The following is a 14,077-nucleotide window of genomic DNA, read 5'->3' as shown; positions in this document are numbered from 1 at the left end:
TGATATAGTACAATTTCTAGAACTCTTTTCAGATGCCTGTAGTCTGAAGTAGTTGGTCAACCATTCACATATTAATATGGTCTGAGGCAGCCTTTCTTAGCCTTTTTAACCTGAAGAAACCATCTTTATGGACAGCAAAGTCCTGGTGCTGACCCCAAAACTATGCAGGCATCTTCTAACTGGATATCAATAAACCACAGGTTGAGGAATCCCTATCACCCTTTGAAGGAACAATGGGGTTTTCATGGAACCCTGGTTGAGAATAGTTGCTCTAAGGCCAATTTTTGTGGGGAAGTCAAATCTAACTGCATTATTTGGGATTTTGATGAAACCATTGTGTTTGGAGGAAATCAAAGCAAACACAGAGAGAATAAACCAAAAGCAGACAGTGTCCTGGCTGTGATTCGTACCTGGGACCCTGGAACTTCAATGGCAAAAGGGCTGGCCACCGAGCCAACCATGATGCCATGGCCTGAAGTGATGGCCAGCTTGTTATATTTCTCCTAGTGATCCTGTAATCAGAAACGGTAACTGCCTTGTTTATTCCTTTGGTGATACAGTGCAGTATACGATTACTAAAAATGATAGGTAATGACGTCTACAGGCTATTTCATCTTTTAGTTTACGGTACGTCTAATTAATATTGGCTAGACAAGTATACATGGTCATTTCTTCTTTTGTCTATCTTAGGTGTTATATTCTGGTCAATGACACGGTACACTGTGAAAGGGAATTATATCATTCGAGCAGAGCCTGGAAGGACCATAAAGCTTATATTGACAAGGAGGTAACCTGATCACTGCTTTCTTTTCTAATTTAATGTTATGTGAGACAATGATACCAAATGACTGAAGGGAAGTGTCTATGATGCTTGCAGCAGCCTATAGGACTGTAGCAGTACTTCTGTGTGAATGTTAGGAAACAAAGCAAATGTGTGGGTGATTCATAGAAACAGCACAGACTATTTTTCTATTCTGTATTCAGTCTCATACTTCTGTTTAGGCAAAAACTTATATATAGTGTTCAACTGAAGAGTTATTTAAAAAAAGAAATTTTTAAGTCAATAAAAAAAAGTTAGGAGTTTTAAATACGAATACTCATTTAAAACGAATACCCTCTCGGTTACATTCATCCTTCACAAAAAAGAGTTTTATTAATGTGTATGCACTCTGTATTTCAGATTGAAGCTCTACAGGACAAAATTAAGAACTTAAGAGAAGTAAGAGGTCATCTGAAAAGGAGGAAACCAGACGAATGTGACTGCAGCAAGTCTGGGTAAATAAGACATACAGCTGGGCTATTTTATTCATATCTCTGGTGAGATGTATATGGAGACATGGAGAGGCAATTACTGAAAAAATTGGAGAAATCATATAGGTGACAATAACATCTGTCAATCCTAAAAACAATTACATTGTGCATTGTAGCCTGCCGAAAACTTGTCCCCGACTCATTCAGATGTTACGTTTGATATCTAAGCAAAAGAAGGACCTTTAAGTTTTTCTTTTTAAGGATAAGGAATCTCTGCCTTCATCAGATTTTAGTGTTCTGTAGTAAGATCAGTTTAAAGTTATTTCTAATTTTCACACCTAGTACTCTGATCAAAGGTTCAATCACTGCTACAATAGCTGATTTTTTTATTACATATTTATTACATTTTTTGTACATAAATTTGTATGTTTATTTTTTGTTAAATGCTATTCACCTATTTTCCAGATTTTACAAGAAAGATAAAGGCATGAAGGTTCAAGACAAGACAAAGAGTCATATTCATCCATTCAAGTAAAACAGTTTATTCTAATTGCATAATTGTTTTAAAATTCCAAATACATTTCCAGTACAGGGGTAATAAAATCTATAGTACCATAATGGTTGGAAATTTAACCACATTTTTTGTGCTATTGGGACTTCCAACATTTTTCTGCTAATCATTTTCAACATATTAAATTAGATAAAAGGGTGGCTGCAGCAGTCATTTCTGGGAGACATATGGGGTCCTTTGATTAAAGCTTCAATTCCTGTTGTTGTCACACTTACCAACACTAGCAATATTTAAGTAATTCTGATGGGGTTACCATGTTCAGTGCAGTAAAAAATGTCCTTTTTAGCAGGATCTAGATCAGAGCTGTATGAACAGGTTAATTGGAGTTGATGGAGGCCCTCAAGACAATAGGTCCCACCATCATTCTGATTTTCTGCCAAACCAGTAATTGGGAAATGGCATTGCCATTGCAAAGAATGCAGACTAAGAATGGCTATTCCTCCAGACTGGCGTCCACTCATCAAGTCATTTAAATCTTTGCATAACTCCTCCCAAGAGCCACCACACTGCTTACTTTAGGGCTGGGGGATGTTAGGAGGGGTATTGGAGGTTTCAGGAAGTCTTTAAGGCACCATGTTGGCCTCTACCACCAGTATCCACCTGGTTTAGTAGGGTATTCTAGCCATTTCAAAGTTTTATTATAATGTCATTAGCATGTATATGAGGGAGGTGAGACACAGAGTAAGACAAAAAAGCAAACTAAACTTCAATTTAACATTAATAAATTAATAAATGTAAAATGAAAAAGTTGATGCCTTAAATAGATGTTCACAATATCTGCAATGTAACTTATATGAAGTGATTTACATTTAGTTCCTGATTCATTTTCCTCATAGGGAAGGTGCTCAGGAGGTTGACAACAAGTTACAGATTTTTAAGGAGAACCATAGAAGAAAGAAGGAGAAAAAAGAAAAGAAACGGCAAAGAAAAGGCGAAGAGTGCAGCCTTCCTGGACTCACTTGCTTCACTCACGACAACAACCACTGGCAGACGGCACCTTTTTGGAACTGTAAGAACATTGATTATGACTACTGTGATACTATATCTACCATCTTTCTTGGTAACACACCAGCAGACATTCCATAAATGTTAGTTTATACCTGTACTTGACATGGGTGTAGAATCTTATTGGATGCTATACCTTTCCTCCATTATTAAAAAAGAAGATATTCAATTATTATTAATTTATACATTTTGCTACATTTAAAAACATCACTGATCGGGGGAAAAAAAGGTCCAGAAACATTGCCCTAAGCGGTCATCGTGTACCACTATTTGGTTCCTTTAAATGTATGTTTGTCCTTAGGTCCTAGGTTTGATGACTTCAATATGTTCTTTTGCTTACTTCAAAGTCGGTGTGCTTGGGAATTTGCATTTAGTTTTTGTCCTGTACAATAGAACAATACAAAAGAAAGAAAGTACAAAAGAGCTGAAATGAATCTCCGAGCAATACACATTAAACAGTTGTGCTATAATAAATGCATCACTGGCTACAAAAGCACTTTAATATATAAGATTCATATGTAGTTCTGGCTGCAGTGTAGCTTTGTGTTACATGGTTCATGTGACTTGTTACTTAAACCCTTCTTTAATTAAACTAATTAAACACAGCAGAACTGCTGGGATTAAAATGTCTTGTGATAAACTTTTCCAGAAATCAGGTTGTACAGAATGTGTGTACTTTACATGGACTTAATTAAAAGAAGAAATGAGGGATATGAATACCGTGTTATTACTAAATCTAACGCCAATGTAAATATGACTGGGATAATATCAGAGTGAAAATATTTCAGCACTTACCAAGAATGTGTGTATATATATGTGTGTGTGTGTATGTATGTATATATATATATATATATATATATATATATATATATATATATATATATATTGCTAAATTTTCCAGTATTTGGAATTCTTCATTAGTGTGCCAGGACTATGGGTCAATAGTTGTACTAGGATCACCTTCTGTTGTGTATATGGGAGGCAGGGACAGGACTTGCTGACTTTATTGAAGGTCAAAACTGCCAAAGAGAGTCCAAGGTGATGATAGGTAACAGATGCACTTCATCTTCTTAGACAGCTGTCAGAATTTTCTCCATCAACCAACACAGATGAATTTAGGTAATATGGCCAACAACAACTGTCAGACAGTCCTGATTTCACTAAGACACTACACACCAGGACCATAGCAGACAGCACACATTATAAAATTATGAATACAGTGCTTCTATCTCAGGTGCCACAAAAACGGAAGGACAAAAAAAATGTAGTATTAAGATAATTGATTCCCCTTTTAAATAATCAGATTAGTCTGGTTGAGTAGAAATTAAGCAAATGTAAAAGGTAAAGCTCACCATCATTAGATAACACAACACCCCATGTCACCAAGATTGCAATGTCTTGTGAGGCCACAAAATGCCATTTTATGTTTTGTTTAGTTTTTTTCTTAAAGGACTATATAAGATATGCAAAGGTATAACTGATTAGGTTCCTGACATTAATGGCTGTTTGGATTTTGGTGCTGACCTCCTTGACCTGATGCACTGATGTTCTGCATCATACCAGACCTGATCAAAAGACTTGCACATGCACACTTGTCTTGTTAATAAATAATCAAATTATTATTTTGTGAGCTACATTTTTCCTTGTAACTTAATGCCTAAAAATAATAAAATCTAATCTGATTGTCCTTTTTCTTCACAGTGGGGTCTTTTTGTGCCTGTACCAGCTCTAATAATAACACATACTGGTGTTTGAGAACAGTCAACGAAACGCACAATTTTCTGTTTTGTGAATTTGCCACTGGCTTCTTGGAGTACTTTGATATGAATGTTGACCCCTACCAGGTAAGCCAACAAATAAATGTATGTAAGTAATCAATGACAAGTTGCAGATTTCCTTATGAGGCCCAGCCATGGCCCAGTAATTCCAAGCCATGGAACAGAATCCAGCAACAAAATATTATCAGTAATTTTCAACTTGACAGCTGGAGTTCTTCCTTTGGGAGTCCGGCAATGTCAGTTCCTAGCACAGGTGAAAAACATATAGCATATGGAAGCTATTTTATAGTCAAAAGGGTTTCATTTTGGCCTTCAAGTCCTTAGTTCTAAACAACCCTGCCACACTACACAGAAATAACACAACATTTGAGGGGGCAGCAAATGAGTAGTAACATATATGCTTATATAGTCTTGTCATGCCTTATCCTAAAGATTTCATCAGTTTTATGCCTTTACAACCAGCAGTAATCACTTTTTGTTTACTCACAGCTTACAAATGCTGTTCATACTGTGGAAAGAGGAGTTCTAAATCAGCTTCATGTACAGTTGATGGAGCTACGAAGTTGTCAAGGCCATCGGCAGTGCAATCCAAGACCAAAAGGGTTAGAAACAGGTAATTCTTCACTTCAGTCCATGTGGTTTTTGAAGAGGGTCAGTGACTAGCAAATACAGCTTTTGAAATGAAATGCTTACACCATCCTATTTACAGAAGCTGGATTATAATAGTTAAAGAAATCAAATTGCTGAACAATACCTTGCTGGCTTGACCAATTCTTTCCTCCAGGTTTTAATAACAGGTGGACACAAACAGCAAAGCTTATTTACAACTTAAGAGCTAACAACTACTAGGCTGACTATAGCCAGGGGCTGCTAACTAACCTGCTTACCCCCACACAGCCCATACGTCCTCATCAGCTATACCTAGCAAAGGAGAGTCACTCATTTTATGTTTTCAGTTATTGCATTTTATTGGCTTATTGTGAAACATTTTATTGTGAACAATTGACAGGAGTATCTTGAATGACAATATTTGTTTACACCCTACATGCTATGAGATAAATATATAAAGTAAAGCTTAGCATGCTAGTTCTAACCAAGTTAACACTTGGTAAACCAATGGTAAATCCACCATATGTAGTTGAGAAGCAGTTAAATGCAACCCTGTCCCCTGAGCCACTTCTGAGTGGTTTAGTCAAGTGACCTCTGCCAAAAACTCCAACTTGATTTTGGAATTCTCAATAATATAAATAAATCTAGCAGGAACAGGGGGAACTGGCTACAATGGCTTCAAAAAGTTTGCAGACCTAGGAAGTCAAGCACAGTCATCTCACCAATAGTCCCCTATAAATAAAAGACTTTTGTCAGGTGTTTTAGATATTCAGAAGCTAAAATATCAGTTATGGATGGACTGAACCCTTTATGTACCTGATAGAAATAGTACAGTAGCTGATGGACTATTAAATTCAGTGATAGGTACATTTTAACCATCTTTTAAGAAGATTTGGCTATCTAGTATTTGGTGAATGATTTCTCTTCTAGAAGTTAACAACCATTACTCTTGTATTTTCCTATATCAGGAAGTAAAGATGGACGAACCTATGATCCACACAGGTATATGTCCTTTTTCTTATTTATCCTTTCCAGCGGCTTCTTCCCAAATAATTGCATGATCCAGCCCATTCTGACTAATGTGTGTATACTGTCATGTGGCACATGGCATAGCTTTTGGTGCATGCAACTTCTAACCCTGGTTCCCTCATATTGGTCAGTGGTCTCCAGCTACCATGATTCACTCCATCTCATCTTCACAGCGAGAGCTCATACATCTCATTTCATGCTTGTGACTTGTGATTTTTCAACATCAATTCACACAATGTTTAGGTTCACATGCCACTGATAAGAAAGCCTGTGCATTGTGTTTTCTCTGTGATTGTGGTATGTGTACACTATTTTGCATCTTCATATATTGATACGTTATAATGTTAAATGTGTAATACCATTTTTTGCTTTGCAGAATGCATGAATAAATCTATAAAGTGGTATTTTATAAGTAAACAGTGGGGGTTTTACCCCTCATGTGTCATGACAGTTGCTCCCAGCTTTACCAGTAAATTATTTTCAGCCGATGAGGATCACTGTCACTGTCATCATATTGTCACCCTGGTATTCACATACTTCTACAATTCATAAATGTGTTTCAGCTACATATTTAGAGGTCAGCTTAGTTGCCTTTAAAAACAACCTGTCACAGTACAACATACAAAGGGATCTGAATATTAAGTGTGCAAGCCTATTTAATACATCTTTCTATTTATATGTAGAGTCAAGCGGTTACTTAAGTGCTGACATTTGCCGTCTGTCAAAAGTCTAACCTAACTGGCACGTAACCATATAGAGTGCATTGTAATGTCAAATACCAGAGTCGTGTAGTTGTTTATATGCCTCTAACCACAAGGCTCTGTTATTTTACACTGTTTTGTAGTCTCAGGAGTTGGGAAACAGTTGGTGAGGTCACGGATATACCAGAACAGCAAGTATCAGGTGATCTCTCTAATACAATCTGAAGTATTAGGGTCAGAACTAAATTTGGATATTTCAAACATAAACCCTAAAAAAATAACAGTAATGATCCATAAAGCCTATTCTGATTCCTGCATATTTTGAGATTTCCCTGCTTCTCTATAATTTAGCCCACCATCAGATGACATTTACAACAGAAGACCTGGAAACTGCCTATTGCTGTGATGAAACACTGAGCACCTAAATTTAGTCAGAAGCTGTACTTCTGAATGCTGGAAGTTTAACCAGTTTTACTCTTTTGATGCCCTTTTGGCTTTTAATTAATCAAGTTGCAATGGCGTTTAACACTTTCTACGGGCAATAAACGCATATTTCAGTAACACGACATACAATAAAAAATACAACTTCACCCTTCCTTAAATGCACTTTATGATGTCTTAGGGCTTAATGAATCTGGGTCGTTGTTACTCTTTTTCCTAATTTCTACTTTACTCTGTTACTATGAGCAAAATCATGTGGCTTTTATCCCAATAGTTAAAAACTTATTGTTTGAAGAAAGAAGCTATTTTTTTTATCTGCCTGTTATCTGCCTATAACAAATTGGTTTTTTCCCCCAAGCTTCACTAAAAGAATGAAAGCTGGTTGGTGTTTGCCATGGGGAAGATTCTTGATTTCCAGTTTTTGATCCCTTAGACCAGTGTTTCCCAACCGGCATTCCATGGAACCCTAAGGTCCTCCAGAGGTTGCTAGGGGTTTCCTGAGCAATGAGCACATGTCCACCATGCTCCATCATAGGGTGCCGCCATCTTCCTTCTCTTCTTCCTCAAATGGACGATCTTTGGTCATCTTGATTGACTCTGCCAGAATGAATGAAGTTCCACTTGAATGTATACAGAAAAAAGTAATAGGAAAACCTCCAGACACTCTCCGAAGCTGGGTCAGGCATACTATTTGTGTGGACCATGCATCTATACAAAAGACATTTGGGCCCCATTTATACTAAATGTGACCTAGATGTTTGCTGAGCCTTCTCATACTGTCTTGTAGACCCTGACACAGCACACGTCTTTGTAGCTGTCAATCTGTACACAGCAAATACGTGATTTTATTTGACCAGCAGTAGTTAAATGAGGGACTAAAAAACTGGCAAAAAATCATTGTGTCCTCCTCCGTCCGTAAGTGACCAAAACTACAGTATCTGTGGCTATAGTGATGAAAGTCAATAAAGTAGGAACCTCTGAAGATTTATGTTCCCCAGTACAAATGCAGTTTTATTAGGGTTTCTAATGTCCCTTTTATCTTGGTGGTAGAATTATTAATGTTGGGGTGCACAGTATGTATAGATTGTCTGCCTCTGTCTTATGAAATTGCTCATTGTTAATACTACTTTCTCTGAGAATTTTTAAAGGTGTTCATAGTAATCATCAGGGGATTTTGCTTCAGAGGAGACACTTGCATAACCTCTAATATGCGTTTGCTCCAGGGTACATTTTTTAAAGCTCTGAACTTTCAGTATCAAGAAAATCTCTGTCTGAAGTTTGACACACTGATACGAAAATTACAAAAACATCTGCCTGAAAGCGGCATTATTGTGGTGATGACGCACTGTAGAGGTTTCAGCTGTATGCAGACAACATTTTTTACATTGTATGCATTCCGCCTGCCACTTAAGTTTAGTACAGCTATACTTGCCCAGAGGATTTTAGAATGACTGAACTATTGGAGGGCCTTTCTTTGATTTTCCTTTAATTAAAAAAAAAAAAAAGATTTCACACAACCTGAATTCTACGTAGCAAAAAGGTGATAGCACTTTTTAATATCTACATCTCAACCACTTTCTTTGTCAACACACACTTATTAGACTATGAGTGACTGTTTCACTGAGGTCCTTCTACACAAATCCCAGCCATAGGATGTCTAGACAGCTTTGTGCAATGCAAGAGTCTAGCCAGCTCATAGTGCCATAGCCTTGCATGTGCAGAGGATCGTGAAAAGTAAGTAAACAACAAAGATTAGTTATTTATCCTAGCATTCATGGGAAATGTAATGATTTCTAAATGAACTTGTGCAATTAAGGCTGAATATTTGCTGTAAAACAAAAAACAAAAAGTCAGTGTATTAAGAAGAGGGTCACCATGACGGATAGGCAATTAGAAGACAGAGGTGCAGCCTCCATGTTTTCTTGTAGCAGGTTAAGAAGTTATTATAACTGGTAATATTTATTATTATTATCCTTTAATAATCAACATGTTAGATTTTAGACTAGCATGTTTTTATGGTTTGCTGCGCTGCTTACATTCATATGTTTTGGTGCTTGGGCCTCATATGACTTGTCTATGCTTGCAAGATTTAAGGAAGAGAACGTTCTGCATCTCAAGAATCTCAAAGAAAAGCATGTCAAAGGCAGACTACTAGTGGGTTATCTGATAAATTAAAATTAATTCAACGTGAACAGAAAAGTTCTAATTTGCTAAACTACTGTAAGATGCACTGAGCACATCCTGTCTATATGAGCCCGTATTCCAACCTTGTAAAGCAGGTTTCCTCCAGAGGTTGCATGAGGGTTTTTTAAACCATGGGAAATCAGAAAAGTATATACAGTATATATATATATATATATATATATATATATATATATATATGTATGTGTGTGTGTGTATATATATATGTGTATATATGTAAATGTGTGTATATATATATATATATATATATATATATATATATATATAGGTTTGATAAAACATGCTCTAACGACCTGCAAAGAAGAGCCTGCTGTAATACTTGGCCAGTCCAGCCATTTGTGAAAATTTCTACCTCCCTTTACTCAATAGAAAAGAGTGCCTACAGCTTTGGTGGCAGTGATATAATGCAGATAAAATACTTTCAGTTTCATTTAATCATTTTCTTACTATTTCTTTGGCACTATGTATTTTCCTTTTTTTTAGTTCCAGGCAGTAATTTAGGCCTTAAATTTTAGCACCCTTAAGAGCAGAATATAAAAGACAAAAACTTGTACCAAGCTACAGGAAGGTGTTTTAGTGTTTGGCCAGAGATATTCATACAAGGTAAAAAATGTTAGTTCCGGGGCGTGTTTTAATGCCTAATATCTTAGATAACTATGTAGACAGGAATTTACTTTGGTTGGCTTGTCAGCCCCAAATTCATCCAATTATTGTGTGATTTAGCTTGTTTGAGCCCAGTTTTTCGGGAGGAGTAGGTATTTATCTCTAGCTTACAAAAGTGTTTTAAGATAACATTGTATCAGGTTTCAACTAGTAATCATTTTTAATTAAGCAGCGTGTAATAAATAGAGTTTTGTAAAATATATGTTGAAATTAGTACACTTATGACAGGCTTCTTTTCTTCTGTATTCTGGTGGTGGCCTAAAGTCAACCTGCGTTTTACCCATGCAGGGCAAAGCAAAACATTCACCAGCAGCATACTATATTCTTACATTTCTTTGCTCCATTTCCCATCTGTTTGGCTTTTGGGAGCATAGGAACATTCTGGTACGTATGGGTATGATGGAGCATGTAACTCGCTCTCTTACCTCCTATATGATAGCACTATGCTTAATGATCGGCCCGTTAGGCACTCATTACTCCCACATGGGACAGAAAGGAATCCTCAGTTATATTTTTCCAACCTACAACCTGGGTATATATTATATATATATATATATATATATATATATATTATAGTATTTGGGTAAGAAATTTCATATTCTACATTTAGTCCTTTTTTTTTTTGCTGAGAGGGGTATCCAATGTTAATAATTTATTTGAATAAATAAAATGACAGGAGTCATTCTAATTTACACAAAACACAACCTAATCCGAGTGTATTTATTATTCTTCATTTCAACATTTTCATTTTACATAAAATTAAAAAGATTAATTGTGAAAGATGAAAACAAGAACCCAATGACTTATGCCTTCTGTATTGTTACAGGGGACAACTATGGGACGGATGGGAAGGTTAACCTGCCCAATTTCACAGAGGATGTTGACTGGAAAGGACTAGAAGATCTGTACAGCGTTAATGAAAGCTTGTATGGCTACAGAAACAAGTATAGACTTAGTCCGGATAATTGGGCTAATTACTTGAAGGATGTAGATAGAATTTTTGCACTGCTGAACAATATCCCTAAAAAAATTACAGCAAATTCGACTGTGGTTGTACAAACTTACGCGTCCTCCGATGAATCGGCTCTTTTGGAAATGTCCTCTGCTGACTCAGAAGATGAATTTAGCGGTGTAGCTGTGGAAGAAAGGGAACCTAAAATGGTAGAAAATTTCAGCACAGTGATATTTAATCACAAGAAAAAACTTGAAAACCGTCTCTCCAAGGAGAAACAAAAGAACCAGGCACACTGGAGCTATAGTAAAACTGAAAGACAGACAGATCAAGTTTCTTTAGACACCTATGATGTGGACTTCAGTGGAAATGGACTCACAGAGTTAGAATCCAAAATGAATTTAGACATACAGACTGTCAGTCATACCCCTAGCGAAATTCAGCAACAACAACTTGTAAATGAAGATATATTTCAAGAGCAGGTGTATATTCCTATTGACTCCATGGCTCACCAAGTAAAAAATATCTCCACTGCAGATCATTTAGATGATTCTGAAGATCTTGAAAGTACAAAAGCCGGCCCAACAAAGGATTCTTCTGGGGAAACATATTCACACTTAGATTTGGAGGGCAGTGCCTCCTTCCCTCATTCTTCTGATTAGAACAAATGTACTTTAACAAAGGCTGAAATCTAACCATTGACTGTGGCACTTGACATTCCAGTGCATCCAGTAACTTTTCTGCCTGTAACAAAATGGACATTGGAGTCTTCAAGCATCGCTCCAATAAGATACTTGATAATTACATACATAAAATTTGATGATGTCACACTTTTTTTAATATTTCGGCTCATATGTGTCAAATGTTTAAACACCACAGTTAATTTTATCCCCACTAAATATATATTTTATTTTCTAACCACTGGAATTAGTAACTAATTTTGCACTTTTATAAAGCTCTTAAGCTTGACCACCATTTTTTCCCTTTTTTCTTTTCGTTTGAAACGGTATTGCTGAGACCAGCAAACAATTATGGCAAAAAGGTTCCTTACAGGTTTTTTTGTTTTATGAATTAAAAATCTCATAATTTTATTTAAAGGATATACACTGAAAATGGATGCATATTTGGAAATCAGTGTTATCCCATTAATGCGCTGGGAAATTATGGTGACAGGGATAATATGGAGAATATCACCCTCTGTGTAGGGTAAGAATGATTCTTCTGGTCACTATCTAATCAGCCAGCATGGATGATGTTTAGGTGCTTTTATCTATCTAAGTATTATAATTATTGTACAACCAATTCTACTGTGGCCTACTAAACCCAGGCGTTTGTGGTTTTTCATAACTGCATTTTTCCAGTTTTGATAAATACATGGATAACCAAATCTGGTAAATATACAATAGACCAATAGATGACGTATTTGTTGGTGGGGGATATCCCAGTGACTTACAATTAAAGGGGAATAAAGAAGATAACATATTGGAAGTGTAATACAGAAAAGGAGTTGATTTTCCAATATTTTATTGTGTATACATTCATATTTGTTTTCCCCCATACTTGTGGGTGATTGGTTTATTTCTGGTGAAATGGGTTTTTCCCCCCTCTTTTGACATACCTACTGAGTTTATGCCCAATTGCCAATTTTCATTGCAATTCACAACTTGCCTGTTAGTCTACAAAGAATAACACATGAAAACCTCCAGTTTTTTTCGAGTTCCAGGAGTCTTAAAGGTGCACTTATATTTATTAGGCTCCTAAGCTAATCCTAATAGCCAATGACTTAACTGTCCCTTCTCTGCTGTGATGAGCAGACTAACAACTTTCTATTGCAATAGATTTCTGTAAGATATAAATTTGACAATTTAAAAGAGACCTCTGGGCACCATGTAGGGACAGGAATGTGTATGGCTTTTAAAGGCCGATTTTAACGGGCGGTAAAACCCAAAAGGTGCTTGTGCACTTCAAGCACATTTACACTTGAATTCAATATTCCATCTTTTGGCTGCAGCACTTGAATGCATTATTTCACATGAGGGTTAGTAAACAAGAAGACCCAGCTAAAGGTATCGAAATCAGCAGATATGGCACATAACCTATAGATAAACATTGGAGTTACAAATATACCATTGACTGAAGTGATAAACGTGACAGCCATATTTACAAGTTACCTCAATGTTTTTACATATCCATGCAAAAATATTTTTTTCCATTTTTGTCAAAATATTGCTTCAGTATCCCAACCAGTAATGCAGATTACTACATTTGTTCCATGGTATTTTGAATGTTTTTCTTCTTGGAGCAGTCCCGATGTGGTCTATGTATATATACAAAAAAACAGTTGCTAAACGCGTCACGTATGTGATGACATGACAAACATATTTATGGTAATAAAAGTACTCTTTCTTTTTTGTAAATAGATTTCAGATTATTAGGCTTTGTTTTGTGTTTTTTTTAATCATGTTATACTTTTATAGAACAATTCGGACTTCAGGAAAGTCACGAAGCAACATTTCTTGAAATAAAAATGTGCTTTACTTTTACAATTTTGAGATTTTATTGGAGTGGCCTTTTACATTTGTGTTCATGAATGATGTATGCGTAGGCTTTTAAATATCTTCAAAATATTATGTGTGTAGCTCCCTCCCTTCTTTTTTAATGAATAGACAAAATAAGAAAACAATAAATAGGCTATGTTCTGCTTAATGTAATGTAATGAGTTGAGAAACATTAGACAAAATGTTTTGTTTTCTGGTGGTGGTGTATTTCTGTTTGGTATTTGACTTATGCTCGAGCACCGGCCTAAAAATCGGTTCCCCTGCAGAATTCTAACAATCGATGATATTTGTGTGATTGGGAAGGTCTTTATTTTATG

General features: G+C 36.1%; 1 protein-coding gene across 5 annotated transcripts in view; it reads left to right on the top strand.

Annotated features, from left to right (window-relative positions):
* Positions 1-13,744, top strand: part of SULF1 (sulfatase 1) — a 90,048-nt gene extending 76,304 nt beyond the window's left edge. For 4 of the 5 annotated variants that reach the window (XM_072411073.1, XM_072411074.1, XM_072411075.1 and 1 more), the window contains 7 exons: positions 691-787; positions 1,181-1,275; positions 1,717-1,782; positions 2,659-2,831; positions 4,529-4,671; positions 5,095-5,218; positions 11,077-13,744. In XM_072411073.1, coding sequence (XP_072267174.1) covers positions 691-787; positions 1,181-1,275; positions 1,717-1,782; positions 2,659-2,831; positions 4,529-4,671; positions 5,095-5,218; positions 11,077-11,864 — 1,486 coding nt within the window. In that variant the 3' untranslated portion in view covers positions 11,865-13,744. Of the gene's footprint in view, positions 1-690; positions 788-1,180; positions 1,276-1,716; positions 1,783-2,658; positions 2,832-4,528; positions 4,672-5,094; positions 5,219-6,182; positions 6,217-11,076 lie in introns of all 5 variants that reach the window. The other variant, XM_072411078.1, reaches the window with a different exon arrangement.
* Positions 13,745-14,077: the final 333 nt, after the last annotated feature.

The sequence above is a fragment of the Pyxicephalus adspersus genome, chromosome 5, assembly GCF_032062135.1.
Source record: "Pyxicephalus adspersus chromosome 5, UCB_Pads_2.0, whole genome shotgun sequence".
Classification (NCBI taxonomy): domain Eukaryota; kingdom Metazoa; phylum Chordata; class Amphibia; order Anura; family Pyxicephalidae; genus Pyxicephalus; species Pyxicephalus adspersus.
Note: the sequence above shows the minus strand (reverse complement) of the source record. Positions and strands in the feature narration are given on the sequence as shown.